Raw genomic sequence first — 17,977 nt, forward strand, 5'->3', positions numbered from 1 at the left:
AAGTCCTATGGAAATTTAGGGTTACTTAAAAAATTACTTAAATTAATTTAGCATTTGCTTTATCTCCATACTTAAGTACCGGTTTTTCATTTGATAAATAGCGTTGGACTTTAAGTTTTTGTCCGAGGAGACAACCCATCAGAAATTCCTTCCATCCATCCCAGACGTCCAAGCGAAGTGTTGTGCCTGTGGATCAAGAGAGGCAGTTACAGTCCAGTCCATCATGTGGCTTGGCAATCCATAAAACTTCTAAAGATAGCTTCCCCCACAGAGGCATGGACTAGATCACTGATGGTGAACCTTTTGAGCACGGCGTGTCAGCATTTTGGAAAAACCCTAACTTAACTCTGGTGCTGTGTCACATACAGAAATTTTTTGATATTTGCAACCATAGTGAAACAAAGATTTATATTTTTGATATTTACTTTATATATTTAAATGCCATTTAACAAAGAAAAATCAACCAAAAAAATGAGTTCGCGTGTCATCTCTGACACAAGTGTCATAGGTTCGCCATCACTGGACTAGATGCAAAAGTAACCTTGGAGTAAGTTGACAGAGATGTTATTCTTAGCTAAGGCCTGCACAGTGATTGCATATGATGCTGAAATATTTTTTGCAGCTTTCTGAAAACAGTACTGTGGATACTGATTCCATGATGATGTACATATCACCATGTAAAACTAAAGCTATTTTGTTGGAAGAGGAAACTAAAAAAACATGGCAGGACAAATGGGCTCCTTCTTGGGCCTTTAGCTTATGATAGGCTGTGGGTGGAGCTGAATGATCCTTTTGTTCTGTGCTTCACAAAGAAGGAGCCATTCTGTGTTATGAAAGTCCATTGCTCCTGGAGGATTTATCACTTGCTCCTCAATAGATGACTCTCTCCTTATGCTGTGACACCACATTCCCTTTGCTCCTTGGGCAGGTGTTCTTCAGGAATCTTTCCTCAGCCTTTGGATCTACTCACTCTACACATCCCTCAGGATAAAACCCAACTTGGCCTACCCTGTCCTCTGTCATCTTCCTCCATCCAGCCTGCCTCACTTACTCTGTCCAGGGCACTCTGACCTTTCACCTGTCCTTGAGACATACCAATTCCACACCCATCTCAGTAACTAAAAATTTATAACTTCTTTTGCTTCACGGGGTCTTTATCCAGATTTTCACAGGGGATTGTCCTTCTTATTCAGTTTCCAATTCAAACATCATGTCCTCACAGAGGACCTTCTCAGCACCATAGCTAACTCAGTCCCTGCTGCCACTGCCCCTCCCCTCTAATACTCTTTATCCCATGACCTTATTTTTACTTATTCATATCCCCTGCCATCAGTACTTGAAATAATTTTACTTGTGTAAAGATTTTTTTTCATGCCCCTATTAGACAGAAAGCTCCTTCAGGACTTGTTGCACTTGGTAAGTGCTCACTAAATACTTTTTGGTTGACTAACAGGCAATCTCAGTGATGTTGATGGCTTCATTGACCACCCATGTGTCACTCCCTCTCTAGTCCACAACTCTAGCCTAGCCTCTGCTGCAGCTCCAGATCTCCTTGCTGAGGACACTGCCATTCAAGGGACCACACTACCTTCATGTTATTCTAGAAGACAACTTGTTAGCTTTCATCCCAACCTGCTTTTCCTCCTGCATTCATCTCAGAGTTGTTCTCCATCCATCCCTTTTTCTTTTTTTAAAAAATTTATATCAGAGAGGAAGGAAGAAGGAAAGAAAGAAACATCAATGATGAGAGAGAATCATTCATTGGCTGCCTCCTGCATGCCCCACACTGGGGACTGAGCACACAACCCAGGCAGGTGCCCTGACCAGGAATCAAACTGTGACCTCCTGGTTCATAGGTTAATGCTCGACCACTGAGCCATGCTGTCCGGGTGCATCCCTTTTTCTCATGCTCTGCATCTATACAGTCACTGAGGCCTGACTAGTTATCTCAGAAATGTTAAAGAACTGTTTCCTCATCTTCATCCTTAACCAGCTCTGCCCTATTTCATGCCGAGATAATCTCTCTCCTGAATCTACTCTGAGAAGCTCCCAAGAAAGTTCGTCCTTCCTTTATTCAAATCTCTGCTCAAATGTCATCTCTTTTGGCTGTGTAAAAATAGCCTCCCCCACTTTCCCACATCCTTATATCCTGCTTTCTTTTACTTCATAGTTCTTATTTCTGCTTAAAATTTGCTATTTTCCTGTTAACTTGATGGTGCTTGCTTTCCCCATGGCAATACAAGCTCCCAGAGGGAGCCTTGCCACTCTCACTCACAGCTCTCTGCCTGCTTTATCAGTGGTTCCTGCTCATGGGGAATGTTCAGTGGTATTTGTTGAATGAAGTTCCACTCACTCCTCAAATCCATTTTGGGCATGTGCTGCCCTCCTTACACTTAGCAGCCCAGCAGGCTGGTCTGCCCTTCTGTATACACACCAGGTTATTTCTGGCTCTGGGCCTTCTTCTTTTGCTGCACTTCTGTCTGAATTCTTATGACTCCTTCCCCACACCCTCCTACCAATAGTTTATGACGCACATTGGCATCATCTTCTCCAGGAAGCCCTCCTTGACTACACCATTCTCTCACTTCTCCAAAGAAGTTAAAGTATATTTTGACACTATCATTGAGCATACATTCCTACTTTGGAATTGCTAGTGTGCAAACACTAACAGAGAACTCTTTGGGTCCAAGCATCATCTATCATCCAGCCTGTAGCTCTGTTTTAGTTATGCTCTTGGGTTGCAAGGAGGATCTCAAGAAAATGGGTTTATTATATTAAGACAATTACTGGAAATGGTGTGCATTAGGGACCAAGGCCCCAGAATCTCTGCTTTCTCTGTCTCTTTGTATGTCTTCTCACTTTCTCTACCTACAGGCTGTCCTGCTCACAGTTTCTATCCTATCTATCACAACTTTGGCTTGTATTCAACATTGGTTTACCACAACCCAACCTTATTTCATGATACCTTTCATTTTCTATCCCTACTAATAACCAAGACTAATAATAAATGGGAATAGAAATAATATATTGAATACTAGCAGATAATATTTATTGAGTGCTTATTATATGTTCTGGCTTTGTTCTAAGTACTTTACATGAATAAGATAATTTAAAATTCACAACAGCCTTGAGTGATAGGTTGTATTATTGTTTCCATTTGACATATGGGGAAACTGAGGTATTATGAGATTAAGTAACTTGCTCAAGTTTTACATACCCAGTAAGCAGTGGAACCAGGCATTGGACCTGGATAATATGGCTCCTATGCCCATGTTCCTGTCCTCTATGTTTAGTTTTCTATTTCTTATGTCATTTTTCATCTATTCATTTACTCCCTTGATGCTATACTGTGGTTCAACTACCAGGTCCCTGCTGGGTCTCGTTGAGGATCACCTTCTGCCTTTCTCAGTCTTACAAATTTCCAGTTGCAGACTGACTTGCCTATGCCAGGACCCCTGCTAGCAGGACTTATTTGAAGCTAGATATCTACAGGTGGGATCTTCCTAGCCTATCTATCCTTCCTTAAGTGGTTGCCTTACTTCAAGGTCTCAGCTCTCCCTGTCCACTGCAGATGAGCTCTGATTCTTAAAACTACCGTGAAGACTGTATGATTTAAATTCTCACCAACAATAGGGTACTTCCATCAAGCCTTGTTTTTTTATTCTGCTTTAATTCCCTATCTGGGAGAAAATGTTATAACTATCAATTTCAGTTCCTTGCAACGAACTAAGATAAGAATGAATGTTTTCTCTGTTAATGCTCAACTTTTATTTATCCAGAGACTTTCTAAGCAAGTTAACCAGCACTATTTATTAGCTAATCTTTCCATCCCAATCAATTTTGTGACTGGCTTATTTCACTTAATACATCTTCCTCAAGGCTCATCCACATTGTAGCACATCAGACAGTTGATTTGTGTGTGTTGATCTACTTGAAAAATGCTGTTGTTCCAGAAAATACAACTAAAATCTATACAACTAAAAACTATAACTGAAGTGAAAGCAAAACTAATGGGACTTAAGCTTCAGGCCCTCTTATTCTATGAGCTTTATAATTCTCTACTAAAGGCCCAATGCACAAAATTCCTGCAAGGGGCTCAGCTTGCCGCTGCAGCTGCCTTGGGACCCTGCTGCCTTGGCTTCATCCGGGACGTCTGGTCTAATTAGCATATTATACTTTTATTATTATAGATTCTTAATTTTGAATTATTTTGTAAGGGATCCCCAAAATTGTATATATTTACAAAACCTGGATCCACCCACTTGCTGCTTGCAAACCTATCCATCTACCATGCCCAAGCTATGCAGGAAAGCAGGTGCAAGCACTAGTGCCTATTTTAGGGAATTGGTATCCATGTGGTCCCTGTATCCCAAGTTCCAGACTTCTCATCCATACTCTAAGATCAATATCTGCCTATCTGACTTAGGCTCTTTCTTCTTGAATATAGAAAACCTTTCTCTGGTTTGGGTTTCCCCTAATGAGAAACAAAACAAAACATTGATCAGAACTTAAAGAGCACCGATAAAAATAGGTATACATAAAGTCATGCTGAATTGGCAATGTAAATTGTTGGAAACAACCCAATCTTGAGTGTGTGATTACCATTTATTATCAGTATGTCCTTTATCAGGTCAGTTAACTTCCATGAGTCTCATCTGTAAAAGAAATTAAAATGGCACAGTAGGTCTCCAAGGGCCCTACTAGAGAGACCAAGGAGAGATAAAGGGACCTGGAGCCAGCCCAAATTTCAGGGTCTGAGCTGACAGAAGTCTGCTCCTGGAACAGTCTTTCAGATGCAATGTGTTCAGGCTGGCCATGAAACCTGCCATGAGTCACTTACAGTGAAAAGTAGCAAGAGCATCACCGTGTAAAGGAAAGGCATTCATTTTTTTACTCATTTATGTAGGCACACCTATTCCAGAAAGGATTAATGTCAGTTTATAAGAACATTTAAAATGTAAACAGAGTAATGAGCAGACAAGCACACAGATAAGCAAGAGGAAAGTTAGGGCCAGGATAGATCTCAGGAGCTACATAGAGCAGGTGTGTGCTTTACAGTGAGGTACTCTGGGGACAAATCTTAGAATGATCCTTCCTCTGATCAAAACAGGGATGATAGGTTTATACTGGGGCTTCTGGTCAAGATGGTGGTATAGGTAAGTGCAGTACTTGCATCTTCCCACAACCACATCAAAACTACAACTAGAATACAGAACAATCATCATTCAGAATTGCCTGAAATATAGCTGAACAGAGGTCCTACAAATAGGAAATTAAAGAGGAAGCCACATTGTGAATGGTATAAGGGGCAGAGATGCTGAGCCAGCTGGTCCCATACCAACATGTGAAAGATAAAAATTGGGAGGTTTATCTCGGTTGTAGAGGTCCCTCCTGAGGAGTGAAGGGTCCCAGACCCACCCCAGGCCTCCTAGCCCAGGGTTCAAAGGAAAATAAGTACCCATAACTTCTGGCTGTAAAAAGCAGTGGGGATTGAGGCCGAGAAAGACAGAGGCTGCTGGAGTCCCAGGCAGTTCTTCTTAAAAGGCCCCCACACAGACATACTTGAAATTGTTTTGAGCTCACCGCTGGGGCAACAGTTAGAAAGGCACCAGGGATACATGGGGAGGAACGGAAGTGTCTGACAACAGGACAAGAGTGGAGGGGCAGCTTTCTCCCAGACAGAAGAGCTGGCAGAGGCCATTGTTCCTTTTCTGTGCCCTCACCCCACAGAGCCAACAGATGGGCCCCATATCTGAGTCTCCATCAACCTGGTTAACACTGTTTGCCCCACCCTGGTAATTCCCTTAGACCCCCACCCCACCCAAGTTGTGGACCCACCCAAGCTATTTCCATTGGCTTTTCCATACCAACAGCCTGTCTTGACTTATGATTCAGACTTTCCTAAAACCTCTCAGACAAACAGTATCTGGCTTCTGTGTGCCCCATATCTCTTGCTAAGTGGCCACAGGCCTGGCACTAGCATCAGCCAGCCTCAGTTTGCAGCTTGGCCTCTCATGGGCACCTCCAAACCCAGCATAATTAGCATCCATCTGCTGATCACTTTGTAGCTCATGCCGGGTGGCCCTAGGCAGAACACAGGAGGTGGCTGACCATGGCCTGCATCTCCCAAGAGGTTCCAGAGCTAGTGCACCTAGTAGACAGCTTCAGACACCACTCAACCACCTCCACAAGTGACACACTCAAGGGAAGACTCAGTGGGCACCAGAGTCCTTCTGAAATAAGTCCTTCTCCATGGAGTGGGCCCTGGCACAACTGATCCTCCAAGTGGTTGCAGCCAGTCCTTGTAGCTGATCAGCCAGAGGGCAAATTCCTTCCATCGCTGTGCCAACAGCAATCAAGGTTCAACTACAACAGGAGGATGTATACAACCCACAGACACATGAGGGCATACCTGGAGTGCCCAGCTTGGGTGATTAGGGAGGCTGTGCCATTGGAACCTATAGGACACCTACCAAGCCTGGGAGATGTGGCAGCTCTACCTAATACATTAGAAACAAACACCAGGAGGCTGCCAAAATGAGGAGACAAAGAACCATGCCCCAAATTAAAAAACAGAACAACGCTCCATAAAAGAACTAAACAAAATGGAGACAAACAATCTACTAGACACAGACTTCAAAATACTGGTTATAGCCCAGTCAGCATGGTTGAGCATTGACCTATGAACCAGGAGGTCACGTTTTGAATACTGGTCAGGGCACATCCCCAGGTTGCAGGCTCAATCCCCAGTGTGGGCATGCAGGAGGTAGCCAATCAATGATTCTCTCTCATGATTGATGTTCCTATGTCTCTCTCCTTCTCCCTTTCTCTATGAAATCAATTAAAGCATATTTAAAAAATAAAACCACCCATTATAAGGATGCTCAATGAACTTGGGGGAAGAGTAGATGAACTTTGTGAGAATTCAACGAAGAGATTAGAAACATAAAAATGGAGATAGAAAACATGAAAAAGAACCAGTCATAAATTAAGAATACACTAACTGAAACGAAGAATATGTTACAGGGAATCAACAATGGAGTAGATGAAGCAAAGGATCAAGTCAGAGATTTGGAAAATAAGAAATAAAACACCCAATCAGAATAGCAAAAAGAAAAAAGAATTAAAAAAACCATTGAGGATAGTAAAAGGAGCCTCTGAGACAACTTCAAGTGCACCAACATTCGCATCATGAAGGTGCCAGAAGGAGAAGAGAGAAAACAAGGAATTTAAAACCTATGTGGAAAAACGATGGTGGAAAACTTCCGTTATCTGGTAAAGGAACTAGATATACAAATCCAGGAAGCACAGAGAGTCCCAAACAAGATGAATCCAAAGACACCAAGACACATCATAATGAAAATGACAAAAATTACAGAGAGAATCTTTTTTTTTTGGCTTTCCTTTTTTTTATATATAATTTTTATTTCTTAAAGTATTACAAAGAGTATTACATATGTCTCCTTTTTCCCCCTCCCTTGACATTCCCCTGGCCTTCCCTACCCCCCCGTGCCTTGTGTCCATTGAGTCCCAACCTCACTGGGGCCATCTCAGCCTCACCGGGGCCGTTTCAACCGAGAGAGAGAATCTTAAAAGCAGCAAGAGAAAAGCAGTTACTGATGACAAGGGAGCTCCCATAAGACTGTCAGCTTATTTCTCAATAGAAATTTTGCAGGCCAGAAGATATTGGCAAGAAATATTCAAAGGCCTGGCTGGTATGGCTCAGTGGATTGAGCGTCACCCCATGCACCAAGAGGTTGACAGTTCAATTCCCAGTCAGTGCACATGCCCAGGTTATGGGCTCAACCCCCAGTAGGGGGTGTGCAGGAAGAAGTCGATTGATGTTTCTCTCATTGATGTTTTTATCTCTATCTTCATTCCACTATTTCTGAAATCAATAAAAGCATATAAAAGAAAGAAATATTCAAAGTGATGAGAGGCAAGGACCTAAAACCAAGGTTACTCTATCCAGCAAAGCTATTCATTAGAAGTAAAGAAACTATAAAGACCATCCCAGACAAGAAAAAACTAGAGTGTATCACCACCAAACCAGTACCACATAAAATGTTTATGAAGAAGGAAAAAGAGTAAAAATATGAATAATAAAATATCAATAAATGCATATCTATCAACCATTGAATCTAAAAAACAAACAAGCAGAACAGAACCAGATTCAAAGATACAGAGAACATTTTGATATTTCCAGATGGGAGGGGGGGTTTGAGGAGATGGGTGAAAAAGGTGAAGGGATTAGGAAGTACAAATTGGTAGTAACAGAATAATCATGAGGATACAAATTATAGCATAGGGAATATAGTCAATAAAATTGTAGTAACTATGTATGGTATTAGATGGGTACTAGATTTATTGTGATGATTCCTTACTAAGTTATATAATGTCTAATCACTGGGGTGTACACCCGAAACTAATATAACATTGTATGTCAACTGCTATTGAAAAATAAAAAAAAAATATTCTTTTTTTAAAAAAGAAAAAAAATTGTTGATATGAAAAAGTATGCTCTGACCCAAGAGTGAATTTGATTAGAAATGTGAAGAGTCAACTTGGGAAAAACAGGTTTCCATTTTGGATAATAACGGACTTCAGAAAGCAAGTTTTACTTACTGATATTCAGAGTATATTGAATTGTAAATTTTGAAAAAGTCAAATAAACACTATACTAAATTAAAGCAATAATAAATAAGAAAAAAAACCAGGAATGATCATTGATGTCAAAGTTTTGAGAACCTCAATTAAAAATAACAAAAGAATAAGTAAATATGATAGGAGAAGTAACAATGAATGCAAATTTAACATTTATCAAGAGCAAAACTGTTTTACTCAAGAATGTCTACAAAGAGCTATTTTAAGTTGGAAGAACTCAAATTCCATTGCAACAAATGTTACAGCACGGCACCACCTAAAAATGTGCTAATTGTCAGCAAAGATATATTTGCTTCAAGCAAGAATCTCCATAAGGTTTGAACCATTTTCCAATGTGGTTAAAACAAACCTGACAGTTTTACTGGTGTATGGCTAGCAGTACAGGATTAAAAGGGAGGTTGTATCTGCTGTGAGAATGAATGCCAGTTCACTGAGGCAGTTCAGCCTGCATAGTAGTGGCTTTACCCTGTTTAAAAGTTTAATATAGCCAACATTTTAAAAAGAGATTGCATAAAGCAAGGCTCAGGACAGTCTGTATCATATGCTACCACTGTGTTAAAAAGAGGAAAAAGAGCCCTAACTGGTTTGGTTCAGTGGATAGAGCGTCGGCCTGTGGACTGAAAGGTCCCAGGTTCGATTCTGGTCAAGGGCATGTACCTTGGTTTTGGACACATTCCCAGTAGTGGGTGTGCAGGAGACAGCTGGTCGATGTTTCTCTCTCATCGATGTTTCTAACTCTCTATCCCTCTCCCTTCCTCTCTGTAAAAAATCAATAAAATATATTTTTAAAAAAAGAGGAAAAAGAATATGTACTTGAACTTGCTTTTATATATGCTGCAAACATATTTGAAAAAGAACAAGACACCAGACAAGACTATGAGACCTTTCTTATGTCTTAGTCTACAGAACCGGACATCAGAGAGAGGAGTTTTGATAAATTATATTGACAGTGCTTACAGAAGTTTTAGTTTAGAAAGAACCTCTCCATTTGTTAAGAATCTGGTATCAAAGAATCCTAGTGCTGAGTAGTAGCTGGTATCAAGTGTAGAGGACAGTACCAATGTCAGTCTGATAGTCCCTGAGGGTGTTGCAGTCGAACATCTCCAGTCCCCTTGGGGTCCGGAGGCAGAAGACACTCACAGGGAAGCCACATCTCAAAGATAACAGCGTTCTCAGCTCAGACACTTTTTTACCAAGAAGGGAAATGCTCTCCATTATCAACATTTTCTCTTGTGTAACAGCATTGAACACATAGAGAGTGGGCTTATCTTCTTCCTATGGGGAGAGAAAAGAAGAGAAGTCAGGAACAAGCACTGTCTGGAGGTTGGGACAGACAAATATGTTGAAGGGTGGCTCTAAGTGCCTCTAGCTAAGGATGAAAAGGAAGGTCAGTTTACATTTTCTGATGTCTGGTCTGAATTTTGCTCTTCTCTCTGAATCTTGTTCTTTACTCCTGCTTTGAGTAAAGTAAAGGAAGACTAGGCAGGGCTTTGAGATCCTTCTTACTTCTTAGTCTACAGGCCCAGCTGCACGGTGTTGATAATTTATATCCCCACTGCACTTAAGGAAGTTAGTTTCAAAACAACTCCATCATGCTGCACTTTAATTTGGAAATGCTATGGATTCTACACCTTTACTTAAAAAAAGTGTTTTCTGTGAGGTTATCTCTGGAAAGTGGAATTGAGTTCAGACTGGGATGGAAGTTTTGCTTATCATTTTACTAGAGGCCCAGTGCATGAAATTTGTGCACGGGTAGGGTCCATAGGCCTGGCCAGTGATCAGGGTCGATCAGGTTCCCTGCCTCCTCCTTCCCTCGCCCTGCCGCCACCACTGGTTGCCCACCATGTTCCACGCTGCCTCCTGGTGGCCAGTGCACATCATTGTGAGTGATTGAACTCCCAGTCGAACTCCCAAGGGGACACTTTGGATATTAACCTTTTATATATATACAGATGCTCTTCATTGTCTGTATCACTTGACCTTTAAAAATAACCATGTGCATTTATGTTTATTATTTTAAAAAGGAAATACTATATACGAGTGAGAAAAGTTTCCTTTGTTCCTTTTACTTTGTAATCTTAATAGGAAAGCAAGTGGAATGGAAATATCGGAAATAGAGTTAGGAATGAAAATTGGGGGAAAGTATTAATCATTCTGTTAGCAACAATTAAATCAAGTGGAACCAACACAAAAACCACAGGAAATGAGGAAATTGGGAAAGTGGTAGGGAGGGAAAATTTATTAACATTTCCACTTTTCTAACTTAAATAAATAAATAAATAAATAGAAGTGGCTTTACTTCTACTTTAGAGGATTCAGGTCAATCACATGTTTTCTTCAGTCCCCCGTTGCTGGCTTGGCAGATGGGAGTGCACAAAGCTGACATGTAGCGTGCCCTGGTAACCTACCTCCTCTCCAAGAGAGGCCTTGAGCAAAACCTAGAAGCTGAAAATTGCCTCCAGTTTCCTCAAGGCAGCTCCAGCCAGTCACTTCCCTCCTGGACCCCTTCTACTTTCCCTCCCTTTTTCTCCCATCAAAATTCATCTCTGGTTTCTCCAGGGTCCCTCCTTGCTTCAGGCTTATAATGCATTAAATGTATTCCCCACCTCCCAGATAACACATCATGAAAATCTCTTTGAAGGAGCCTTTGAGGAGTAATGTTACTGATGAAAGTTTAGGCTGCAATGTTTTAATCTAGGGTCCATTTTAGTAACTCAAATCGCCTAGGCTCAGTCATCCAGCAAGCTGAGCTGCTCTCTGAGTCTAAAGTGCTTGGAATAGGATTAAAAACGATGGCAGAGTAAGTGGATGGTATGTAGACCACTCCCATAATAAAACTGGAACTACAACTAAAATACAAAAATAAAAATTAAAAAAAATCCTGAATAATCACCTGAAGACTAGCTGGAGAGAACCTTGATAACCAAGGATAGAAAGTGGAGACCACACAGAGACTGGTAAGAAGGGTGGAGGTGCAGAGGGCTTGCTGGACTCCCACAGAAAGCAGCTGAAGTTCTGGAGAGATATCTCAGCTGTGTGTGTTTGGGGGGGGGGGAGTTTGTAACTGAGAACTCTGGGGTCTAGTCCCCAACCTGAGCCCCAGAGCCCACAGCAGCAGAACTGAGAAAGGTGCCCACATAACATCTGACTGTGAAAAGCAGCAAGATTGCTGTCTGCCAGGGAGAGATGGCTGGAAATGCAGGCACCCTCTTAAAGGGCAAAAATTTCGTGTGCAGACACTCATTTTGTGGTCTGGCAGAGGTAGGGCAGTGTGGACTGGGGCTTTGTGAGCAGAAGCCAAGGTTGGGTGCTCTGGGATTAGAGCTCAGAAGGCAGACATCCCGGTCTCCTGTGCTGAGTCATTCCTTCACATTGCAGAATACACTTTCTTATGCAGAACTTTACTATTCAGGCAGATTTACCTGGGGGGAAGACAGTTGACACATCCTATTGGAAAACACATTGCCCCATGGTGTTTCTGAGGCCCATTAAGAGACAAAGAATAACAATTAGCCTCCAGGAAGAAACAATTGCCCCACCATGTTGGAAAAACTCTCGCCATACATGTGGATGATTGCCTCAGGGTTACTCAAGACTGAATCCACTCACTCTGCAGGCAGAGGCAGGTCTCTGGAGACTTTGAGTCTTTACCTGATGTAATTAGTCAGAAACAGCATTTGACACTGTCCATAACTAGAGATTGAGAGGCATCACAGATCTACCTAATCCTAATATATATAAAAACCCTGGGTCCAACACAACCAAATGGACAACCAGTCCATCTCCCAGCCCTCAGGCTCCATTGATCAGGTGATGGCTAACAGGGGAACCGGGTCACTCATGCTCTAATGAATCCATGGCAGCAGCATCTGGTGAGCAGGCGGAAGGCAGACTGCTTGGTCCCTCCCCCAGCTCCCAGGCTCTCACTGATCAGGGGATGGCTAACAGGGAACCCGAGTGAGTGAGTGAGTTAGTTAGTGGCACTCACTCCGGTTCCCTGTTAGCCATCCCCTGATCAATGGAACCAGTGAGTGAGTGAGTTAGTGGCACTCACTCCGGTTCCCTGTTAGCCATCCCCTGATCAATGGAACCAGAGTGAGTGGTGCAGGGACTGGTGAGCAGCTGGAAAGCAGGCCTCTTGGTCCCTCCTCCCGGCCCTCAGACTCCAATCAATTGGTGGCAGAGGCAGGGCGGAACTGGGGACTGGCTTCCTTAGTAGTACTACAGGTACAATCTCCAGAGGACAGGCCAGGAACCAATGCACCAGTGCCACCAGCATGATCCTGACAGTGCTGCTGGCCTCCTGGAACTCAGCCTCGGGCACTGCAGCCGCTCCCTCTCCCTAGACACTCCACAAGGAAGAAAGGATATCGCCAGCAGCACCATCTAGTGCTGTTACTGCTCTACAGCACCAGTAGTTACTCCTCTCCCTGTACTTCCTCCAGGTTGCCTGCCCCTTCCAGATGAAGTGTGTGCACTGCACACGGAAGGAGATGTGAGTATGTAGCACACAGGCAATTAATTTCAAAAGATTTTGGACCAATCATTTCCCTCATTGGCCTGTTGGTTTGTTCCTCTCTAAGTATTTCCTCAACAACCTCACAAAAGGAGCAGATAATAATAGGAATAGTCCATTAAGGCTAATTAAAGCCATTAAAATTAATTTTGTTTGGAGATTTATTGGGAAATTTGGGACTCCCATTGAGACCATTGATGCATGCCAGGGAATCACCCAGCGGAGCCCCCGAAACGACTGCTGCTGGGGGCTGTGACACAGTGATTGCCCCCTGCCCCCGCCCTGCAGGCCTGGCACCAGCTCTGAGGGGCTCCAGCGCTCTCACTGATCAGCTCATCATCACAGCTGCACCTCCAACCCCTTCAGGTTGTGAGAGGAGAATAAGAGGATGTGAACCATGAAGGCCAAACTGGGAGACATTTTCACAAGAAGATGGACCCAGCCATCATTTTATGATGTGATTTGTGAACCATTGAATGTCCCCCCTTAAAATATATCTTCAGGACTTGCTCAGTGCCAGGGAGTCCACGGGGAGCAGAGCCCTTAGATGTAAGCATTCTGTGTGTTTTGGGGTTTCCTGAGGGTGTATGTCCCTTGGAGGGTGAACCCCAGACTTCAGGGAGGCCTCAGACCATTGTTTGAACTTACAGCTCTCACAATGTGTGAAGGCAGGAAAACCAGCCGTGAAATTTGCATCCCATCCCCAGGTGTTACAGGGTGACAGGCAAAGCTAAATGGGTGGAATTGCGATGGTGCCTAAGCTGACTGAGATGGGAGAGTGCTCTCAATCCCTGGGCCTCTGTGATCACGGGAGTCCTTGCACTGGGGCCAAGGGAGGCAGAAGGAGGACCTAAGGAAGTGTGAGGGGCTTGGCTGTTATTGCTGAAGGAAAAGGCTGGACACGGAGCCAGTGGTTCTCCCAAGACCCTGGGCAGAGATGCACCTACCACACCCAGTGCTGCCACTGTGTCCCCACTGACAGAGCTGCAAGTCCATCAGCGTGTGCTACTGTCAGCCCATGTGCGTGGTCCTTCATTATAGGAGGATGGAAACTGGACCCCAGGGGGGGGGGGTCAGAGGCTCTGTAGCCGACCCTCTGCTCCAGCTCTCACATGCTGTGCAAGGCTGCGGCAAGCGGGGAGTCTTCTGGCTCATGCTCATCAGGACGCTGGCAGAACCTATCCTGGGGACTGTCTGACTAGTGGCCCAGCTGCGTGCTGTCTGTGGACAGAGATCCCCTGAGGTCCTAGAGGCCACCCTGGCTCCTTGCCATGGCTTCTCTAGTTCCCAAGGGTGTCTGCCCCCGCGGCTGCCATGACCAAGCAGGACAGGCCCAAAGGAGCCACAGGAGACACGGAGCCAGTGGTTCTCCCAAGACCCTGGGCAGAGATGCACCTACCACACCCAGTGCTGCCACTGTGTCCCCACTGACAGAGCTGCAAGTCCATCAGCGTGTGCTACTGTCAGCCCATGTGCGTGGTCCTTCATTATAGGAGGATGGAAACTGGCCCCCAGGGGGGTGGGGTCAGAGGCTCTGTGGCCAATGAGCAAGTGGAGAGTAAGTGCAGGGAGGGTGAGGATAGCACTTCAGAAAGCAAGGTGAACTCAGGAATACATGGGAGGACACTGAGCTGTGCAGGAACATGGGAGCTGGGCAGGCAGACAGTGATGCTGCACAGGGAGGTGGTGGCAGAGGGGAGCAGGGGCAGTAAAACCCCCGTGGACTCAGCCAACAGCAGGCCTGGGTCTCACAGGTCCTGTGGTCAGAGTAGGGCAGCTTAGCCGACCCTCTGCTCCAGCTCTCACATGCTGTGCAAGGCTGCGGCAAGCGGGGAGTCTTCTGGCTCATGCTCATCAGGACGCTGGCAGAACCTATCCTGGGGACTGTCTGACTAGTGGCCCAGCTGCGTGCTGTCTGTGGACAGAGATCCCCTGAGGTCCTAGAGGCCACCCTGGCTCCTTGCCATGGCTTCTCTAGTTCCCAAGGGTGTCTGCCCCCGCGGCTGCCATGACCAAGCAGGACAGGCCCAAAGGAGCCACAGGAGCCACATCCCAGCTCCCTGGCTGGGTTGTTAGGAGCAGCCACGGCCTCTCCCACACTCGAGAGGAAACAGTCACACAAGGCAGGACACCGGGGCCACTGGGGTCTGCCCACCACAGACACCAGTCACCCTGGACCCTGTCACACTGTTGCCTGAATCCTAAATATTGGGAAACGTGTGACTCCTGCCAACTGTCTGCAACAGCAGAATGACCAGTCATTATGACACGCACTGACCACCAAGGGGCAGACGCTCAATGCAGGAGCTGTCCCTGGTGGTCAGTGTGCTCCCACAGGGGGAGCACTGTTCAGCCAGAAGCTGGGCTTACTGCTGGTGAGTACAGCGACAGTAGTGGGAGCCTCTCTTGCCTCTGTGGCAATGCTAAGGATGTCCAACTGACAGCTGTGGCATGCTTTCTGTGGCGGGGAGCGGGCCTAAGTCATCAGTCGGACATCCTCTGAGGGCTCCCGGACTGGGAGAGGGTTCAGGCTGGGCTGAGGGACACCCCCCCACAAGTGCACAAATTATGTGCACCGGGCCTCTAATACATAATCACTAACCCAAACAGGCAGCCAAAATGTGGAGACAAAAAAATAATCCCCAAATGAAGAATAAGAGAATTCTCCAGAAGAAGAGATAAATGAAATGGAGATGAGAAATTTATCTGAGATGGCAACCGGCAAGATGGCAGGGAGAGAGAGAGTGTGAAACAGTGAGGGAGCGAAAGGGGAGTGTGTGGATGTGTGTGTGTGAGAGAGAAAGAAAGAGAGAGAGAGAGAGAGAGAGAGAGAGAGAGAGAGAGAGAGAGAGAGAGAAGAATTAGGGACAGTTAGATCCTGCAGGACTTTCGGGAGCTGGTGGACCAGGTAGTCTTAGACTGTGAGTCCATGATGCTGCTGCAAACACTGCCGGCCAGCCGGAGCTGGCACAGAAACCATGCCACCTTGAAGGGCAGAACTGCTGTGACTAGGATCCTAGCCTCACCACCACCCAGATTGGCCTCAGATGCAAACTAGGACCCTACAGCCACTCTGGACAAAGACCTGCTACCACAGCTCCAGTCCCACAGACACTGATTTGGCTGCAGATTTCTGTGAGTCACAGAATGCATGCCCCTTTCTGCCAACCTGCTGCAGCAACATAGGGCTTGCCCGATCTGTGGTGCATGAGTGGGCCTCCCACCAACACAGGGTGGCTATGTAACCTGCTTGCCCTAGCATGCCAGGAACTCTGATTATTGATGCACATGCATGGACTGATTCTTGGTACTGAGCGCCAGTGATGTTGATTCTCGGCACACGCACGCAGGGACTCTGTTTCTCCACATGCTTGTGCATGTGCACGGGAACCCTGATTCTTGGTGCACACACATCGAGGGCCAGTGACTCCAATTCTCGGCACACAAGCGCACGGGGACACTGATTCTCAGCAAGCACATGAGGCCACACAGAACACCAGAGATTCCAATTTTTGTTTCTCAATACGTGCACACAGGGACTCTGGTTTCTGGTACATGCTTGGGGAATCTTATTTTTGGCACATGCATGTGGGGACTCTGTTTTTCAGCGCACACACGTGGGGACCCTGATTCTAGGTCCACATGCAAAGCTGCATGGAATGCCAGTGACTCTGATTTTCAGCACCCACACGGGGCCCTGATACTCAGCACACATGTGAGGACCATGATTCTCGGCATGCACATGAGGCTGCACTGAGTGCCAGTGACTCTGATTTTTGGCACTCATGGCTCTTACTGACTCATGACAGCCACATGTCTCACTGTCTGAGCTCTTCAGTGATGCTTGGGTGACGCAACAATCCCACCTCAGGTAGATCAGGCCCCCGCAACTTGGTGCTCGGACCTTCTGGTGATAGCTAGGATGGGGAGACAATGAAACAATCCACAAGGGAAAGAAAAAGAGAAATTTCCAAGAAAGGAACTAAATGAAATGGAGGCAAGCAATATGTCAAAAAAAAGAATTCAGAGTACCGTAGGTCCTCGCAATTTTCACCGTAAGTCAGAACCCACCTACATAAGCACCTACGTCACTCACATGGAGCACATACACAGCAGTAATGAAGTGAAACAGTAAAAATAATTTAAAAGAAAGATAACAATTCCTGACCTTTACTTGTGGTAAATAAATAATAGAAAACATAAAGCACATATGTACATACATCAAAATGATGGAACTTTTTTTTTTATAAATAAATGGGAGATGGTGATGTAACCATGAAATGACGCATGTCAAGTCCGACGTAACCCAAGGACTGCCTGTAATGGTCATACAGTTAGTTCATAAACTGGATGGATGAGAAAATCAACAACTTATGCAAAAATCAGGAAGAAATCAAAAGTGATACAGCTACAATAAAAAAAAGATGGAAGGTTTCAACAGTAGATTAGGAGAAATGGAGGAACAAATTAGTGAATTAGAAGATAAGGCAGAGAAACAAGCGCAATCTGAACAGCAACTGGAGAAAAAAATTAAAAAGCAGGAGGAGAGCCTAAGGGAGTTTTGGGACACAATGAAATGAAGTAACATATGTTTAATAAGGGTGCCAGAAAAACAAGAAGAGCAGCAAGGATTAGAGAATCTATTTGAAGATATAATGACAAAAATATTCCCTGATATGGGGAAGAAAAAAGTCACACAAGTATAGAGGGACCCAAGCAACACGAACCCCAAAAGACCCACACTAAGATACATCATAATTACAATGGCAAACATTAACAAAAAAGAGAGAATCTTAA

At 44.7% G+C, this 17,977-nt stretch overlaps 1 protein-coding gene across 2 annotated transcripts in view; it reads right to left on the reverse strand.

Moving 5' to 3' along the window:
• ANKUB1 (ankyrin repeat and ubiquitin domain containing 1) overlaps nucleotides 1-9,941 on the reverse strand; it is a 34,476-nt gene extending 24,535 nt beyond the window's left edge. Inside the window, exons 1-2 of one of the 2 annotated variants that reach the window (XM_015571966.1) lie at nucleotides 9,805-9,941; nucleotides 72-186 (exon numbers count right to left, since the gene is read on the reverse strand). In XM_015571966.1, the coding sequence (XP_015427452.1) occupies nucleotides 72-186; nucleotides 9,805-9,817 (128 nt within the window). In that variant the 5' untranslated portion in view covers nucleotides 9,818-9,941. Of the gene's footprint in view, nucleotides 1-71; nucleotides 187-9,722 lie in introns of both variants that reach the window. The other variant, XM_006776039.2, reaches the window with a different exon arrangement.
• Between the last annotated feature and the right edge of the window lie 8,036 nt (nucleotides 9,942-17,977).

Source organism: Myotis davidii, unplaced genomic scaffold (genome assembly GCF_000327345.1).
Source record: "Myotis davidii unplaced genomic scaffold, ASM32734v1 scaffold2069, whole genome shotgun sequence".
In the NCBI taxonomy this organism is placed as follows: Eukaryota; Metazoa; Chordata; class Mammalia; order Chiroptera; family Vespertilionidae; genus Myotis; species Myotis davidii.